Source organism: Periplaneta americana, chromosome 13, assembly GCF_040183065.1.
Source record: "Periplaneta americana isolate PAMFEO1 chromosome 13, P.americana_PAMFEO1_priV1, whole genome shotgun sequence".
Classification (NCBI taxonomy): domain Eukaryota; kingdom Metazoa; phylum Arthropoda; class Insecta; order Blattodea; family Blattidae; genus Periplaneta; species Periplaneta americana.
In genome coordinates this window covers 44893735-44914242 of record NC_091129.1, presented here as the reverse complement: position 1 = coordinate 44914242, position 20508 = coordinate 44893735, and the positions used below count along the sequence as shown (strand labels likewise).

At 38.2% G+C, this 20508-nt stretch overlaps 1 protein-coding gene across 4 annotated transcripts in view; it reads right to left on the bottom strand.

The window, feature by feature from the left end:
- Window positions 1-20508, bottom strand: part of LOC138711839 (uncharacterized) — a 159799-nt gene that overhangs the window by 8949 nt on the left and 130342 nt on the right. For all 4 annotated transcript variants that reach the window (XM_069843099.1, XM_069843097.1, XM_069843096.1 and 1 more), the window contains 3 exons: window positions 17649-17721; window positions 13010-13221; window positions 10142-10350 (listed from right to left, as the gene is read on the bottom strand). In XM_069843099.1, coding sequence (XP_069699200.1) covers window positions 10142-10350; window positions 13010-13221; window positions 17649-17721 — 494 coding nt within the window. The remainder of the gene's footprint in view (window positions 1-10141; window positions 10351-13009; window positions 13222-17648; window positions 17722-20508) is intronic.

Below are 20508 nucleotides of genomic sequence, written 5' to 3'. Positions count from 1 at the left end.
ACAGCAACTCAAAACCAGGGACATCTGGTCAGCCTATAATTGGCAATATATGCAATGGAGGGGGAAAGGAACTGATCACTCTACCCATTATCTCCTGACCTAGTTGCCTCATAAGTGGTGCCTTGTTCGTATCACTTGTGAGGTTCAGACCCAACAACCACACAGTGAACCATGTAAAGCTGAGGTCATGTTACATTCAGTTCTACAGGTGACACGAGAATGGCCAACAAGGTCGTCAGACTTCACTTCAGTGTTTGAATTCAATTCTATGGGATTACATGAAGGCCTTTAATTCATATTCATATTTATTATCATCATACGGCTTTCAGGCAGTAGTTTTCCTCACATTTCTGCATACAGTCCACTACTATCCTTGATTACATTCAATCACATATCCTAATATATTTCTCCTATCATCTTTATCTCCCCATATCTTCCAATTACTTAAAGTTAAACCCTATTTTTGTCTATTTCTTTCTCCATACTTTTTGATGTACAGTATTTTCAACTCTTTACCTTCTTTATCTCTCCTCAATCCCATTCCCGAATACTATGCAATACTGTCTACCTTTCTCTTATATAGAAACATTCTCTTCTACAGCTACTCATCCATCTCTACTACTATCATTGGCATCTTTCATTACTGTTATCCCTAATTTTCTGTTTATCTTAAAAACCTTTTTATCTCTGACTAGTATTCACTAATTCTTCTACTTTCTCACCTATATCATCGTATTATATTATTTGTCTCATTTATTGTTCCAATGTTCTAATGTTTGTAATATATCCTTGCTATTACTTGTTCAATTCACTTATCACCAGGCTTCGGCTTAGGGACACAGAGTAACCAGTATGAGGTTTAGAGTACACGGAGTATAAATGACGTCATGACCCGTGTGGGGTGACTGCAATAGCACAGGTGGGTCCGTAATGTGCATTACCATTGTGTGTATTGCTGCTTGGCTACAGGCTTCGGCATAGGGACACCTGATTGAAGGTTACAACTTACGTTAATACTTTAATGGTAGACATTTATTGTCTACACTAGGAATGTACTGTATATACTGCATCTGTACAGAGTGAAATATATTTTGTGCCGTACTATGACGGACTGTTTACATGCTGAGACACAAAGTAATGGCGCGCTCCATCTCCCAGTCCATTCGAGCAACACAACACTATGGTCCATGCGTTCTGAACTTCATGCGTTTCTGTGCCCAGGACAGAAGCCTGCTTATCACTTTTTCACTTTATTGGATAACTTTTACGGTTCACTCTCACTACTTGCACCCACTTTCTACCTCCTCACTTCCCATATTTCTCCTCTCTCAATTACATGCAATCCTAAATTGAAGGCCTTTATATGTGAAACTAGACTTGATATTAGAGCAAAGCTACTATGACGAAGTTTTGCTGTTGTAAATCACATAAGAATAATTCCCGTAGCTGCTTCAGTTATCCAATATCTGAGTATAAAAGTAGAAAAATGTATAGCAGCTAAAGAAGGACACAGTTTGTATAAATTACTTCGTTGTGGTACTTGCAAATCTAGTACAAGAATTAAAATGCTTACTGAGCACAACTCAGTGTGTACTATTATTTTTTACTAAACTGATTTATTTTTACTGGCAGAATTAAGGCCATAAAGCTCTCTCTTCCACACAACCAGTATAAAAAAGTACATAAATATAAATAACAGAAATACGGAAAACAATGGAATAATAATAAAATAATACAGCCTTAACTGTAGTGCTAAATCATTCAGCATGACGTGCAGTATGTGGAATTTATAAGAAGGTAGGTTCGATAATCTGTATTATCAACTATTATCCATTTCAGAGGGCTGGGTAATCTGAGCATATGGCTGTTGTGTATGAGTGAAGAAATTTTGATATTACTCTTCAACTTTTGAAAGTATCAACTTACAATTTTTACAATATACACACAATATCTCCAGGTATATTTTGGTTTTTAGATTAGGCTATCTTTCTACCTCATATACTTGATTTTATAAAAAAAAATTTATTAACACTTTGCACTACAGCTTCCTAAAAATTCAAGTATTTTTCCAATGCAGTTGGTATATTTTTTTGTCATTTTCATCACATTATGAATATTCGTTCAATAGAAACATTTTAAAAACTTTAATATTTTTTTTCATTCTCTTCTGGTGGTAAAATCCATAATAATTTTGATAACTATATGAAAATGGGCATGCTTCTTCATTCTCATATCAAATAGGAGTATGAAAAATTTCACTCTCCTAGCCTCAGTAGGTAATTCCCTGAGAAAAATGTTTCTAAAATAACCATGTTGTTAACTTAAATTTGATTAATATTTTTGAGGTTTAAAAATTGTTATATAATGAAGTATATGAAGTAAAAAGATAATATAAAACCAAAATATACCTACAAATCTAGTGTGCATGGTGTAAAAATTGTAAATTGATAGATTCAAAAGCTGTAGAGTAATAGCAAAATTTCTTCACTTATTTCACATAGCCTATAGGCCTACACAACAGCCATGCAATCAGATTATCCAGTCTCCTTAATTTTTTTTGTTACCCTACTTACTTAGCTTGCAATCATGTTGTTGTGTTGTTGTTGTTATCTAATGCCGGGCTTTGGCAACGAAGCCATTAGCATTCTTGCTCTCCAGTATTTCTCTGTGGTGGATCCATCAGCTTGCAATCATTGTAACCGAAATCTATTAAACCACCTCCCCTTCAATAACTTACCATACCAAAATTATCAAATATAAAATTACGTGTATACTCGCTTTCCAGTAATAATTTCTTGCATTAATAATCTACATCCGTTCGACTCACATATTATGTATGTAGTGGGTAAATCGATTTTACATCACAATTCACATTATAGCTTTGATATCTGAAACAAATTTAATAACAAATTATATCATCATCATCATCATCATTATCATCATCAATATTCCACTTATTAGACCTAGTGATCTGTTACAGTCTCTATCCATTGTTTTTTAGGTCTTCCTAAGCTTCTGCGACCTCTTGGAATGTATGATACGATTCGTTTTGGCAAACGAGTATAGTACATTCCGGCAACATCTTTTCAGTTCAGTCTATATTGATTTATATGTTGAATAATTGAGTCCATTTTTAATCCTTTGAGTATGTCCTCAATCCTTTTATCGTCAAGCAGGGAATAAACAGTAGTTCTTCTCAGGAATCTCTTTTCAAGCCCGGGGTAGAAATGCAATATAACTTACAGCCTCTACTACCTTAATCCCATCCTCACCTTCCCGTGGTGTTACCTGTCTACAATAACGAGGCTCTGGGGACCGAGTCATGTGATATAACCGTTCCAACTCATAAGGAGAAAATGCCTTATACAAGCCTGTCCAAAAGGCTGTAAGGTAGCAGTCTTACCATTGGACTACCTAGCAACATGCTCGTAACTTGTCCTAGGGAATTTTAATTACATTCAAGTCTGTACAAGTAAAAATTATATAAAAATATGTAATGCAAAACTAATAATATACAGTATACTGATTTAATTTACAAGCATAAAAAGTTCATTAGATTAGTAAAAGGTATGGATATAAAGAAATTTTGTTACTTCTGTTCAAACTACTTCTCTCGGCCCTTCAAAGTTTTAGGATTGTTCGACAATGCATTGAAGACCGCAGTACACGAATAGTGAACTGTTTCTTTAACAGTTGAGACTACAGAGAGTATCACATTAAAATTGTGTTCTGATTAGTATTAAGAGTATCTTGATTTTGACATAAAACAGCATCAGTGGAAGAATGAACTCATAAGGTCAAGATTTCTAAATTTGTAAAATCTTTTTACAGGATGTCCTTTTATGCACACTTGTAAAACAAAATATGTTTATTTTCATTTTGTTGGTGGTTTTAACCGATAAGCAGAAATGCAATATGTTTGGAATGAATGGGGCCGTCTATTGCTTATCTTACAATGTAGTATTAATATTTTACATTTTATTGATGAAAGTTTTAATCTGTTCCATTCATCTAGTGGTTGTGTTTTAACATATTATGAAATGACATTGTACAATCAACAGCTGAATGTGGACACAGTAATCACAAGTTCGCCTTACAAATAGTGTAATTATGATTTCGTTGTTAGTTAGTTATGTATTACAATTAACCATTGTGGCATAATATTAAGCATGTATAAAGACAACTTTTAAGATCTGATGATGGCATAAATATGCCGAAAACGTTCATCAATAAAATGTAACATATTAATACTACATTGTAAGATAAGCAATAGACGGCCCCATTCATTCCAAACCTAAAATATGTTTAGCTTCATATGACTTAGTCCAGAATATTATTCCGTATTTAATTACAGAATAAGAGTATACAAAATATGCTATTTTAAAGACATTTGTATAGCCACAGAGGACAAAGATCTTAATGCATAACAGGCAGAGCTCAATTTAGGAGAAATTATTCTATGTGTGTTTTTCAGTTCAGGTCATTATCAAAATCCAAACCAAAGCAATTCCATTTAATCAACATTAAGTGCTAGTTTATTGGCATCAAACTAATCATTCACTAACTTTAATGCTGTATTAGAAGTGCTATAAAGTTATCACACTTGTATCATTTACAAATAAGACCGCCTGTAGTAAATAATTTATGGTTGAGGCTAATTCATTAATATAAACATGATTGGACCTAAAATTGATCTCTGGGAAACTCAATGTTTAATATTCTTAAGTTCTAAGCGAATAACTGTGTAACTATTTCATAAGCCTATATTTATTTCTACTTGTTGATTTTTGTTTGATGTAAGCCAACCTTAAGACAAAGTATATGATTAAGTCTCGTGACCAGAATATTGTACGAAATGGAAATATAAAAATTGGAGCTTTATCCTTCGAAGAGGTGGAAAAATTCAAATATCTTGGAGCAACAGTAACAAATATAAATGACACTCGGGAGGAAATTAAACGCAGAATAAATATGGGAAATGCGTGTTATTATTCGGTTGAGAAGCTCTTATCATCCAGTCTGCTGTCCAAAAATCTGAAAGTTAGAATTTATAAAACAGTTATATTACCGGTTCTTCTGTATGGTTGTGAAACTTGGACTCTCACTCTGAGAGAGGAACATAGGTTAAGGGTGTTTAAGAATAAGGTGCTTAGGAAAATATTTGGGGCTAAGCGGGATGAAGTTACAGGAGAATGGAGAAAGTTACACAACGCAGAACTGCACGCATTGTATTCTTCACCTGACATAATTAGGAACATTAAATCCAGACGTTTGAGATGGGCAGGGCATGTAGCACGTATGGACGAATCCAGAAATGCATATAAAGTGTTAGTTGGGAGACCGGAGGGAAAAAGACCTTTAGGGAGGCCGAGACGTAGATGGGAGGATAATATTAAAATGGATTTGAGGGAGGTGGGATATGATGATAGAGACTGCATTAATCTTGCACAGGATAGGGACCGATGGCAGGCTTATGTGAGGGTGGTAATGAACCTTCGGGTTCCTTAAAAGCCATTTGTAAGTAAGTAAGTAAGTAAGCCAACCTTATACCGTATGTAAACTTTAATTTTCTTATCAAAATATTATGATCTACACAGTTAAAGGCTTTAGCTAAATCACAACATTATAATTTCAAATTTATGGATTTCAGTACCGGTACTTCATCCACCAACCTAAGGACTGCATTCTGTGTTGACTTTTGTTTTTTAAATTCAAACTGCTCTAAAATTGGTATATTGTTGGGTTCCAAATGATGATATATTTTATATTCATAGGTAGGCTATTAAACATTTTTACTGCCATATAACGCACTCCTTTTTGATAGCACAATAGACTTGCTGATGGATATGAAAACCATTTTTTTACTTGTATTTATGCTATGAACTGTTGAATTAGTTACAAAGTTTTCACGATTACATACGAGGAAGATTATTAATGAAAAAATATATGTTGTTGTTGTTTTCTAATGCCAGGCGTTTTACAATAAAGTCATTTGACCTCTTGCACTCCAATATTTTTCAAAGATATTATCATGACCAGCCACTGAAGCACAGATTTTGAGGTGTTCCGAATCCATTTCTTGGTTTGAGTTGCACAATGGACAGTTAGGGGACTGATATATTCCAATTCTATGCAGGTGTTTGGCCAAACAATCATGGCCTGTTGCCAATCTAAATGCAGCTACAGACGATTTTCGTGGTAAATCGGGAATTAACTGTGGATTTTGATGCAGAGAGTTCCATTTTTTCCCTTGGGATTGAGTTATCAAATTTTGTTTGTTGAAGTCTAAGTATGTAGATTTAATAAATCTTTTTACAGAGTAATACGTAGATTTAGTAACAGATTTGTAAGTAGCAGTGCTGCCCTTCTTTGCTAAAGCATCCACATTCTCGTTTCCCAGGATTCCACAATGGGATGGTATCCATTGGAATACAATTCTTTTATTAAGTGATATTAATTGAGAGAGCATTTTAGTTATTTCTGCTGTTTGAGATGAAGGTGTGTGTTTAGAGACTATTGATAGAATAGCTGCTTTGGAGTCTGACAATATAACTGCATTCCTAAATTTATTGATGTGGCATAGAAGATTCCTGAGACTTTCACTTATTGCAATGATTTCTCCATCGAAACTTGTTGTTCCATACCCAAGAGATCTATAAAGTGAGAAGAGACAGCACGTAACACCTGCACCGGCACCTTGTTCTCTGGAGATCAAGGATCCGTCAGTGTATAAATGAAGCCAGTTTTGTGGAAGGTATCTAATATTAATTGTCTCTAAAGACAATTGTTTTAGTATTTCAGTGTTTACTTCTGATTTCAGTATTTCTTCTGTTAAATTTAGATTATATTCTATATTCAATAGAGTTAAAGGGTTTGGTTTAATTTGTAGGTTTTCTTTTAAATTCGGGATATTGATTTTCTGTTTTAATTCTTGAACAATGGATATGAAACTTTTTTGAGTTTTCAATCTACAGAGAGGACTGTATGAATGCCAATTGTTTCCCGGTAATCTAATAAGTTTTTCATATTGAATCAGTGCTTTTTCTTCTATTGTCATTTTGATGCTGTTAATATTAGTGAGGAATCTCATAGAATCTATTGGAGTTGTTTTGATTCCACCAGTAATGAGTCTGAGAGCTTGGTTTTGAACATATTCTATTTCGTTTATGAAAGGTGAAGTAATTAAAATTTCTCCGCAGTATGTCAGCATTGGCTGTATAAACATTTTGTATGTAGTGTTCAAAGTATTCCTAGAGCATCCCCATTTCTTTCCTGCTAGTCTTTTTAGAAGGGAGAATCTTTTACGAGCTTTTTCAGAAATGTATTTCAAATGGTTGCTCCATGTTAACTTACTATCGAAAATAACTCCAAGATATTTGGATTCATAAGTCCTAGGAAGGTGTTGGCCATTGTATTGGATATTGAATTCTCTTTCTTTTTTACCAAGTGAAAATATTTGGTAGTTACTTTTGCTTAAATTGAGTGTTATCAAATTTGATGTATTCCATTCATGTAGTTGATTTAGAGCTTTAAGAGCAGAATTTTGAATTTTGTCTCTATGTCTGTAAGATCCAGAAGTCCACAAAACTATATCATCTGCAAATAGTGCTGTTTTCATGTTTGATTCCTCTAGGAGGGAGGGTAAGTCATTTATATAAATATTGAATAAAGTTGTGCTGAGGACAGCGCCCTGAGGTAGACCTCGATATGTTTGTCTGTAACTAGAAAGTGAGTTATTGAATTTAGTGGCAATGAATCGTTGACTAAGGAATTCTGATATCCATCTGAACATATTGCTGGAGATACCTAATTTCTGGAGTTTTAGTAATAATTTATTTCTCCAAACAGAGTCATATGCTAGCTGAAAGTCAATAAATATTGCCAAGGTATCTTCCTTCTTGTTAAAACTGTCTTTTATTTCTTGGCCGAGGCGTATGACTTGTTCATTGGTAGAGTGTAGTTATCGAAAGCCGGCTTGTCTTGGTGATAAAAGATTTTGGGATTCTAAATACCAAGTTAATCTGTTGGAGATCATGGACTCCATGGTTTTGCTATCATGCTTAATAGTGCTATTGGTCGATAACTATTAACATCATGAGCAGGTTTCCCTTTTTTGTGAATTGGTACAATGATTGCTTTTTTCCAAGCCATGGGCATTATTTGTCTATCTATCTTCGTAGTGTATCCAGCTATTTGCTGACAACACTTGTTCCACTATGTTTCACTATGAATTTCCTCTTCTTACAAATGATGGATAAAAAGCACGATGCTGGTTGTATATTCCAGCAGCCACATTCCAAAGATGAGGTGTATTTAGTATATATTGGAGAGAATTGTCCAAGTTTACAGGGATTGCAGATTTTAGATTAGTTCTATGGATGGGCATTATTTGTAGTTTTTAAAAATGATCCTACACTATTCCCTAGATTTGGCACCTACTATTATTCTAATTACCGATACTCTTTTTTTGCACATCGCAACACAAACACGTACAACAGAGACACACTGAATACTGACTTGAGAGCCTTGGGAATCTGTTGTACTGGCAAGAGGCATAATGCCGGGACTCACATCATTCCCACCCGCCAACCAGTTTTCATGGTAGTGGGGGACATCTTGGCTCGAATGCTCTGTAGCTATTGTGCAATATTCACAATGCCAACATTATGACAAAACTACATGTTGATCAAGACAAAGGTGAAATTACTGATCAGGCAATGCAGTGAATAGTGGCAACAATTCTTCGGAACATGAGTACAGTTTGAAAACTTGCAGTGTAGGCTTTCACAGCCGGAGTCTATAGATGTAGATTCATTTTCCGGGCTGAGAGGCCGTGGTCTATGAGTTGGTTTTATACAGACGTTTCGTCTGCAACTGCGGCAGACATCTTCAGTGGAATGGTATCCGAGGTCGCAAGACTCTTCTCGGCGTACCTGAGGCAACTGATCCTGTGGCTGGTTGTGCGGGCGTATTTATAGTGTGGCTCGCGGGCCGAGGCCTGTTGTCGCTCGGTCCGCGCCGCTTTGTTCGCTGCTCCCGTTCTGGGTTCCGTCCTTTTGTTGTAGTGGCTTCTTATCTGTTCTGTTTAGGACCGGGTACCAACACTTGTTTAGCTTTACGCCTTCTTCCTTGCGGTTAAAGTTGTTGTTATGTTTATGTATTTCGATCGCTTCTCTATGTAGGCGGGGGAAGAAGTGCGTCGTCGTGCTCAAGATGTCCGTGTCCTTGAATCTTATGTTGTGATCGCCCTCTTGATAGGCATGTGCTGCCACTGCCGATTTGTCGATCTGTCCTGTCAGTCTCGTCCTGACGCTCCGCTGTGTAGTACCGATGTAGACCTTCCCACACGAACACGGAATCCTGTAAACTCCGGCGGACAGCAGCTTATCTCGTTTGTCCTTGGATGACCTCAGCATGATAAAGAGATAAAGAGAGCCATGCGCCCCAGAGTAACACCGTCGATGCGGTCACAGGAACGAGCGACTAAGAAGGGCACGGTCTTCCTACCCTACTTAAGAAATGTGACGGACCGTATCAGCAGGGTGCTGAAGCGTCATGAAGTGGAAACGACCTTCCTGCCGACCAAGCAAATCCGGAACATGCTGAGGTCATCCAAATCGGCAGTGGCAGCACATGCCTATCAAGAGGGCGATCACAACATAAGATTCAAGGACACGGACATCTTGAGCACGACGACGCACTTCTTCCCCCGCCTACATAGAGAAGCGATCGAAATACATAAACATAACAACAACTTTAATCGCAAGGAAGAAGGCGTAAAGCTAAACAAGTGTTGGTACCCGGTCCTAAACAGAACAGATAAGAAGCCACTACAACAAAAGGACGGAACCCAGAACGGGAGCAGCGAACAAAGCGGCGCTGACCGCAGCGACAACAGGCCTCGGCCCGCGAGCCGCACTATAAATACGCCCGCACAACCAGCCACAGGATCAGTTGCCTCAGGTACGCCGAGAAGAGTCTTGCGACCTCGGATACCATTCCACTGAAGATGTCTGCCGCAGTTGCAGACGAAACGTCTGGTATAAAACCAACTAATAGACCATGGCCTCTCAACCCGGAAAAAGTTTGAAAACTATCATGCATCTGCCTTTATAAATATAGAATTAGTTGTGATGCTCACCGTATCAGTTCCTGGTTCTCCATGGTTGGCTGTAGTATGGCCTTTGGGCCAAAGGACATGGCTTGTAAGTCACCCTGGACTTCGATCAACCCGTCCATGGAGGGCACAGGCGGCTGTGTGTGGGTCGTGATACTCACTGCAGGGCCCAGAGACACTGTCTTTGCCGTCACACTGATTGCATAGGTGGATGCAGGGTTCAAATCTGAAACCTGAGATATATCAATGATTTTAGAAACAGGACACACCAGAATTTCTCAGTACACTTCTTTTCCATACCCTAGACGACTTTTGTCCCAAGATGCGTTTTATTTTCACGCAGATTAATACAGTTTTAAAATATTTGTTGAATTGTATCTCTACTACATTTTTGTCTCATCTAACATTTCTCCTCAGTTACAAATGGCGTTTAGAGACCCCTCACATAAGCCCTCCATCGGTCCCTATCCTGAACAAGGTTAATTCAGTCCCTAGCATCATACCCCACTTCCCTCAATTCTATTTTAATATTATCCTCTCACCTACAACTCTGCCTTTCCAAAGGTCTTTTCCCTCAGATCTTCCAACTAACACTTCATATGCATTTCTGAATTCACCTATACGTGCTACATACCCTGCCCATCTCAAATGTCTGGATTTAATGTTCCTAATTATGTCAGGTGAAGAATATGATGCGTGCAGTGCTGCATTGTGTCACCTTCTCCATTATCCTGTAACTTCATCCCTCTTAGCCTTAGATATTTTCCTAAGCATCTTATTCTCGAACACCCTTAACATCTGTTCCTCCTTCAATGAATGATCCATTTCATACTCTTCTTCTTCTTCTTCTTCTTCTTCTTCGTCTTCTTCATCTATCCCTTGTGCCTTGCAGCATCGGGTCCTCCACCCATTTCTTATATCTCTCCCAGTCCAATGTCAATCTTCTTATTTCCCGGATTTCCTTCCCTCTTCTCCTCACCACATCATTAACGTATTGTTCCCATTCTATTCTTGGTCTACCCCTCCTCCTTTTACCTTCTACTCTTGATTCGAATACTTATTTCACTTTCCTCTCATTTCCCATTCTAACCAGATGTCCAAACCAATTCAGTTGTTTCCTTTCAATTTGTTCTACCACTGGTGCCTGCTGTAGTTCATTTCTAATATTTATATTTCTAACTCTATCTCTCTTAGTTTTCCCAACTATTTTTCTCAGATATTTCATTTCTGATGCCGTCACCCTACTTTTATGCTTATAAGGGGTGATTTCTCAGGGCATGCTATGCTTGCTGCACAAGCCCCATATTTTCGTAGAATGTGTATTTCTCAAAATTGCGTTACGCACATTAAAATTTATTTTGATTTTTGGAATACTGTATAAGCATAACCATCCGCAGGTTGCACACCACAATTATCGCAATGCTTGCTCGTTTCTTGGAGCTACAGGAAAGACGTAGAAATAGCGAGAATATGATGCGCGCGCAAGTGCCTTCCTTCTTTGTCCATCCTAGGCGCATGCTTCTGTTGTGTGTTGTTTGAAGCTCTGGTCCGAGAGCTACACCAACGGCTATTTAACGTTATACAGACCAGTATTGGCAGCGGGAATGTGCTATGAATTGCGAGTGTAATGTAATTGTATGAGTGGAATGCATATGTTAGCTGCTGCATGTATTATTAATTCTTGCAATGAGTTCGGAATTGTGCGTCATTGAAACCTTATTATTAAATCCATTTTCCCGAAGGACTATTCAAGAGAAGATAGACATTATAGAGAATATGTGCGCTCGTTCAGTGCAGCTCAATACAACAATGTGCATTGGTTGGCAGGGTCGAAAAAACTAAATAAACTGTTTTGTTGGCCATGTTTGTTATATTATATCAAACTTCTACATCTGATAAGCGAATATAATCCATGACTCATAATGATTTCGTAATTATAAAATAAATTATTTATGTCGATCTGATTATTTTGATTAATTATGAATTATTATATCCTCCCATCTTCCCCTATGAATAAAAGAGCAAGCCTAACTTTCGTGACTAGCATTCTCCCCTGATGCCTATCCATCATTGTCCAAGTCTCAGCACCATATAGGAGTACAGGTAAATATACTGTTTTATAAATCTGCATTTTTGTTTTCTTGTTTACTTCTCTCTTTCCAATTGTATTATTTAGATTATAATAAACTTTATTTGCTTTTCTAATTCGATTGTTTATTTCTTCGTCTAGTTTGCCATCGTCATTTATTATTGTTCCTAAATACTTATAACTATTTACTTGTTCTAATGTTTGATCTTTCCATTTCATTTCATACTCATATTTTCCAAATTTAGACGGAGATTTGGGGACACCCAAATACTTTATAAAGTCAGTGCCTATGTTTATTTTGTGCATACGTGATGTATGCATGTATGTATGTATGTATGTATGTATGTATGTATGTATGTATGTATGTATGTAATTATGTACGGTTGTATTGAAATTATGCTTGCTCAGCTTCTCATGGAACAATATTGCAGTGAGTCAAAAATTAACATACTGGTACTTTCATCAGAGTATTTGCACACCATTTAGATTAGACGGCATGGGAACATACCTGCATACAGCAACATGGTACTCTCTGTGTGCCAGTCTGAAACTGTTTGGTATGAGGAAGTGGGGAGTGACTCAGCATGGTCAGAATGTGTGTGGGTGTTTCCACCATAGTACAAACATTAACTCTCAATACCCACTTATATCACTTCCACACCGCATTCCTGCGGCATTGTATACTTTTAACCTAATATAGTACAGTCTTACATCATCTCCCCTTATGAGTTCCACGCCTCATTCCTCCCTCAGTTTCAGAGCTGGCGCTCAGACAGTACACCAGTTGTACTACTTGAAATTACCTGGATGCGATAACTGGGCTGCTCGGCTCGCACAGGCTCTTGCAGTATCGGAAAGTCCTGGCAGCAACTGGTGGCATTGAAGGAGTCTGTCTCCTCCACATTGACGAGAAACGACCTGAGTTTGCCATTCAGCAAGTCAGGCATTCCCCACTCCAATGTCAGACTCGTCTGTTTCTGGGAGACTACTCGCACAAATGATGGTGCAAGAGGAGCTGGAATTTACAAAAAATACTGTTACTAGCCGAAACAAAAATTACAATGATGTACCAAAGTATATATGATATTTCCATGCAGGAATACTGCTTTACCATATGATCAATCAATCAATCAATCAATCAATCAATCTTCTTAATGTATCCAGCTGTTTGCTGGCAACATAAAGTCCACTATAGTCCACTGTAGTCTATTCAGTTGTTGTTTTTGACGAGAAATGCGGGGTATTTTGATCGGTGTTCGTTATAGATGCCTGTTGCTAGCAGCCAGAGTTGGGGTGTAGTCAATATATACTGCAGGGCTGTGTCTTCTGTAACTGGTACTGATGATTTTAATTTACTTCTTTTGTGGTTTATGGATGGACAGTATAGAAGAATGTGTTCCAGATCTTCATCATGATTATTGCATCACAGACAAGTAGGATTATCAGAAATGTGAAATCGGTGTAGGTACAATTGAGTGACAATGTGACCTGTTGTGGCTCTTGTTAAAAATGTTTGAACATGTCTGGGCAAGTTTTTTTACATTTGCAGGTCATTTGTTTCTTTTGTACAGACCGTAAAATTTTTCCTTTGTCAGAAGAGAGCCAATTGTTGATCTATAGGTTTATAAAATGAGACTTTACTGAAGCAAAAGCACTGGATAGAGATATCACTTGAAGAGGTCTTGGTTGCAAATATTTTGCCTGTTTTGCAATATTATCGACTTTCTCGTTTCCAGGTATACCACAATGACTAGGTATCCATTGAAATGTTATTTCCTTTTGGAGTTCTTTTAGTTTACGTAGTTGTTTCTGAACTGGAATAATTCTATGTGCATATAGGTTTGGTACATATTTAATTATATTAAATATAGCCCCCTTGGAGTCGGTAAGTATGCAAATAGATTTTCCAGAAATTTGAGTAACACACTGAAGAGCAGCATCAATAGCTAGCAATTGAGTGTCAAGACTGGAGGAGGGTGAACATGGTATGAAATAAATTTCTTGATATTTTGGAATATACCCTGCTCCTGATGTCCCATTATTAGGATTTAGAGATCCATCTGTATAAATTTGAAGGTGATCCTTAAATGTGCTGCAGAGTAGTTCCATGGCATTTAACTTAAGAATGTATGAATGATGAAGAATGGGTAGAACAGAGAAAAATTTTGTCCGGCACCGGGATTCGAACTCGGGTTTTCAGCTCTACATGCTGACGCTTTATTCACTAAGCCACATTGGATTCAAACTTTGATGCCGGATCGAATTCTTCTAAGTTTAAGTTCTACCTCTCTGTTCCCCTTTAGTGGCCTCTGTGTCACAGAATATGTGACAGTGGCACAATGTCCAACACTATGTACAGACGTGCACTCATTATGAGTGATGAAGTGGTCAGGGTCCGACAGAACAAGGCACCATCTTGAATCATAAAGTGATTATTTATGCTTATCATATTACTATGATGTACCGAAGAACATCTCCATTCTCTGTTCTACCCATTCTTCACCATAATATGTTCGATCCCAGGCCAGGTCGATGGCATTTAAGTGTGCTTAAATGCGACAGGCTCATATAAGTAGATTTACTGGCATGTAAAAGAACTCCTGCGGGACAAAATTCCGGCACATCCGGCGACGTTGATATAACCTCAGCAGTTACGAGCGTCGTTAAATAAAACATAACATTCATCATATGGTAATGCAGAATTCCTGCACGGAAATATCATATGTACTTCGGTACATAACTGTAATATGATAAGCATAAGTAATCACTTCGTGATTCAAGACAGTGCCTTGTTCCAGCGGACCCTGGCCACTTAGTTACTCGTAATCAGTGCACCTCTGTACAGTAATGGCAAAAAAACCGAACCGGCAGAATAACCAAACTCCCCGAAATGAGCCACTGTGCATGCCACACCTGCATTCACAAGATAGCGAGTAATCTATCGAAATTTTTGTAGTTTCGACTGCTGACATAGCCCATTTCGAAAGCCATTAGAAAATAAGCTGGTAAAATTCATGTTCTGGGAATAATAAGTTAATTAAGTAGTAAAATATCGCTGCAATCGAAAAGTATTGGGAATAAATTTGAATAAGGAACAAAAAAAAAAAGTTCCTTTCCCAGGCAGGATTCGAACCACGAAAGTCTTAGTTACCAAGTCTATCGTGCTCTGGAGTGAACACGGCTCTGAAATGAGCTACAAGGGTCGGTCCGGTTTTTTTTTTTTTTGCCACTACTGTACAGTGTTGGACACACATTCTGTGACACAGTACATGAGGGTAGTCCACCAAAGAGAAACAGAGAGATAGAACTTAAACTGAGACGGATTCGATCCGGCATCAGAGTTTGAATCCAATGTGGCTAGTGGATAAAGCATCAGGACATAGAGCTGAAAACCTGGGTTCGAATTTTTTTCCATTCTACCTATTCTTCACAATGAAACAAAAATGTTTTACAAAGTTAGTGACAAGCACTACGACACAGTAATTCTATAATTACGAGGGGGATCCAGGAAATAACGACCGTTTTGTTGTAATAATTAAAAAAATATATATTTATTTGAAAAAACAAAGTCTGTTACATAACTGAAGCTTCCTTTACTTCTCAACATAATCACCACCTACATTTAAACATTTGTCGTATCTGTTCACTAGCTTTAGAATTCCCGTGTTATACTCCTCTGCCACCAGTTCATTAAGCCAGGTGTTCACTGTCTTCTTCAACTCTTCATCACTTCCAAAACGCGTACCACCCAGAAGGTCTTTCAGCTTAGTGAAAAGGTGAAAATCACTAGGAGCAAGGTCTGGACTATAGGGCGGATGATCAAAGATTTCCCAACCGAATTGATCCAGCAATTCTCGAGTTGAAGCAGCAGTGTGCGGGTGGGCGTTGTCGTGAAGAAGCACAACTCCTCTCGAAAGCATTCCTCGCCTCTTGTTTTGGATGGCTCGCCGTAGTTTTCTTAAAGTTTCACAATAACGATTTGCATTGATCGTAGTGCCTTTTGGCATGAAATCCAGCAAAAGAACACCTTTGCGATCCCAAAAGACAGTAGCCATGACTTTTTGTGTTGAGAGAGTCTGTTTGAATTTTCTCGGTTTCTTGGGTGATGAGGGATGATGCCACTGACGTGATTGGCCCTTGGTCTCTGGAGTGTTGTGAGACACCCAGGTCTCATCACCAGTCACAATTTGATCAAGAAAGGCGTCTCCATCTGTGCGATATCGCATCAAGAATGTCAATGCTGAGGCCATTCTCTGAGTTTTGTGTTGGTAACTCAGTTGCCGTGGAACCCATCGTGCACAGATTTTGTGGTAGCCAAGATGTTGCGACACAATTTCACCAAGCAAAGAACGAGAAATGTCAGGAAAGGCAATATGCAATTCGTCGAGTGATGTGCGCCTGTCTTGCAAGATTCTGTCGTTCACTTTAGTCTTCAGGTCTTCTGTGATGAGTGATGGGCGTCCGGGTCGAGTTTCATCGTGGACATTTGTTCGCCCATTGTTGAACATTTCGCACCATTTTCTCACATTTTTTTCATTCATTACAGTATCACCATACACTTCTTTCAATTGCCGGTAAATTTCTGCAGGTTTCAAATGTCGGGCATTCAAAAATCGAATCACACTCCTCACCACACAGTTGGCGGGATTATCAATCATGTCGTTCATTTTGAAGTAACACAAAATGCACAATGGCGACTTGTTGCAACCAGTACTCACAACATTATGAGAACACATGTTAAGGAAGCCAGTTGACCTTCAAACAAGGAAGGGGATTCAGCTGCGCTGCAGGTATGCGCGAACGGTCGTTATTTCCTGGACCCCCCCCCCCCAGTATTAGGAATGCGTTTTGTGAGTGAATTTTAAATGGAGGTCATGATGATGAAATTAACCCTTATCTCTTGGTTTCATCTCGATCACCCAACCTGATCCCTTGTATATTTTATTTTATTGGGTTATTTTACGACGCTGTATCAACATCTAGGTTATTTAGCGTCTGAATGAAATGAAGGTGATAATGCCTGTGAAATGAGTCCGAGTCCAGCACTGAAAGTTACCCAGCATTTGCTCGTATTGGGTTGAGGGAAAACCCCGGAAAAAACCTCAACCAGGTAACTTGTCCCGACCGGGATTCGAACCCGGGCCACCTGGTTTCGCGGCCAGACGCGCTGACCGTTACTCCACAGGTGTGGACCCCTAATCCCATGTGACTTACATCTCTGGGGAACTCTGAAAGGCAGAGTGTACAAAAATAATCCACATATTCTGGAAGAACTAAAAAAAATATCGTATGGGAAAACACTACTTCAATTTTTTAGGAGTGGGGAAGAACTGTAGCAAGTGACGCATCACTTCTTAAACAGAGGGAATAAGGACTATAATTGAACAAATTAATAGGCCCTAGAAGCAGATAACAAGGTTATATCTTAAAATGACGTCTTACCACTTTCTTTAGTGATGCCTTTGAGTTCAGTTGGTTCGCCATCTTCATCTACTTCATCGTTTCTTCCTTGTACCTAAAAGAGAGAATATCAAGATATTTACACACAGCAGACTAAAGTGTAAGGATTTAATACATATATATTTTCTTCCATTTATCAGTCAGCTATAATTAATCAAATATGATGAAGTGCTGTATATTTTGTACGTATTATTCCATTTTGACGGAAATGCATTAAGTCACCTATCTCTAACTCTATACATATGGACATAGCATTTTCGTCAAACTCATATCTCCAGCATATTAGCCAGAGTGTTACTGCTACACTACAAGACTACACTATCAAAGGAGTTCAACTCCAGAGAGATTCTCGTGGAAAATACAGAGAGGACCGTTTAAAATTTGCTGGCACTTTGACCAGTTGCAGGATGGATGCGTGCTGGGAAAACTTGTGCTGCCTGGCCATTACAGGAGTGATGGAATGCGGCAGTTGTTTGGTCGAAATTGCTTTCCAGTATATACAAGGGCACAGTCTGTCGACTGTAGTATTGAAAAAGAAGATTGGTTTTTTGAGCTGCATAGCTGACTTCTTGTTGGAAACAAATTAGCATGGTGAGGTATTATCGCCGCGCTCTCATGGTTAACATGTCGGCATCATACAATATCGTGCGGTGTGCTTTTAAAACATAATTTTGCCGACCGATTGTTGCTCTGTAGGTTTCACTCTAAGCGTCACATTGTCACGTCTACTTCCTTGATAAGAATAAGCACTAGTTTGTTATATTGTTAAATAACTATTATTATTATTATTATTATTATTATTATTATTACTTCATATACGAGTACGTTGACATTCTTAACTCTTAATAATAATTTTTAATCACATACCGGTACCTTAATGTTCGTCCTCAGCTCAAGACATTGCAACCTCGGTTTTAGTCCACGTGGATTAGACAAATAGGTGTCATTTAATAATGGAAGCAGTTTATTGGTTGCAATATTGAAATTGAGGCGAGTGATTGGAGCGGCAACATAAGAAATTGAAAACAATAATGCAATTAAATTTCAAAGACCTGCCGAATGTTATGCACAAGGCCACTCAAAGACCTGCCGAATGTTAACCATGAGAGTGCGGCGATAATATACCGGTACTACTGAACAAAGAGTGTTCCTTATCCAGAGTTTCTATTTTAAAAAAGCAAGCACATGAAATAAGTGCACGCAAATTTCGACATTATTTCCCTGATGCTAGGGTACCTTAAAAAAATAAGTAACATTTGTTTAAGAAGTGGCAAGAAACTGGGTCTGTTTTAAACCGAAAGAAGAGTATTTTTAACCGATGTGTCACGACGAGAAACTTTAAGATATTTGGACAAAAATGGAGTTAAGCCTGAAGAAATTTTCATATCGGTTAACACAGGAACTTCATAATTTTCAACATTACTGGGTTGATGCAAAAGTTCGTAGCGTTTTTTCGCTGTGACAAAAGGTTTTATTCGAGGTGAATAGAAAAGAGAAAATATTCAATAATATATCCTTCTACATTATCTATGACTCTCCACCAACACTGGGGTAGTTTTGTGAAGAAACCTGCTGGTTTGGAGTTGAAGTCATCAAGTGAAGTTTATAAAGCATCTTCGTTATCAAAGGATTTCCCTTGAAGAATGGTGAATAGAGAGTGGAAAAGGCGGAAATCTGAGAGTGGATTTTTAAATTTTCTTTTATTTTAGTAGGTTATTTTACGATGCTTTATCAACATCTTAGGTTATTTAGCGTCTGAATGAGATGAAGGTGATAATGCCAGTGAAATGAATCCAGGGTTCAGCACCGAAAGTTACCCAGCATTTGCTCGTATTGGGTTGAGGGAAAACCCCGGAAAAAACCTCAACCAGATAACTTGCCCTGACCGGGAATCGAACCCGGGCCACCTGGTTTCGCGGCCAGACGCGCTAACCATTACTCCACAGGTGTGGACCTGAGAGTGGAAGATAGGGAGAATATGGGGGATGTGGAAACACCTCCCTACCAAACTACTGGATAGCTGCTTTCGTCATGTTAATGAAGTGCTGGCTTGGATTATTCTGTAGCAGCAGCATTTGATGCAGTCTCCCAGTCGTTTTTCTTCAATTCCAGCTGCAAGGGGTCTGAGTTGTTGACAATAAATGTCAGCAGTTATGGTTATATTCCTGGGAATAAATTTGTAGTACATGACACCTTCTTTATCCCACCAGATGCATATCATCATCGTCTGTGGATATGCACTTACTTTTGTACAGTGTTTTTTGTGTTAAAACGACAGCACCATTTTCTTGCAGTCCTTTCTCCAATGACATTCTTCCCCCGCACATGGCACAAATGTTTCGAGCTACCTCTGCTGCCTTTGTTCCTCTATTAAACTCAAACAGAGGAATATGTCGGAAGTGTTCGTTTTTTTCCACTTGACACTTCATATTATTCTTTAGCCCTCAGATAGCACACATTTTCTTCAAATCTGCAATATTCAAGTGTATTTCCAAGCACAACACTCCAAATAACAAATGACAGATGATAAACAATGTTGTTGTTTTCTAATGCCAGGCATTTAACAATAAAGTCACTTGACCCCTTGCACTCCAATATTTTTCAAAGATATTGTCATGGTTAGCCACTGACGCACAGATTTTGAGATGTTCTGAATCCATTTCTTGATTTGAGTTGCACAATGGACAGTTAGGAGACTGATATATTCCAATTCTATACAGATACTTGGCCAAACAGTCATGGCCTGTTGCTAATCTAAATGCAGCTACAGACGATTTGCATGGTAAATCGGGAATCAACTGTGGATTATGATGCAGAGAGTTCCATTTTTTCCCTTGAGATT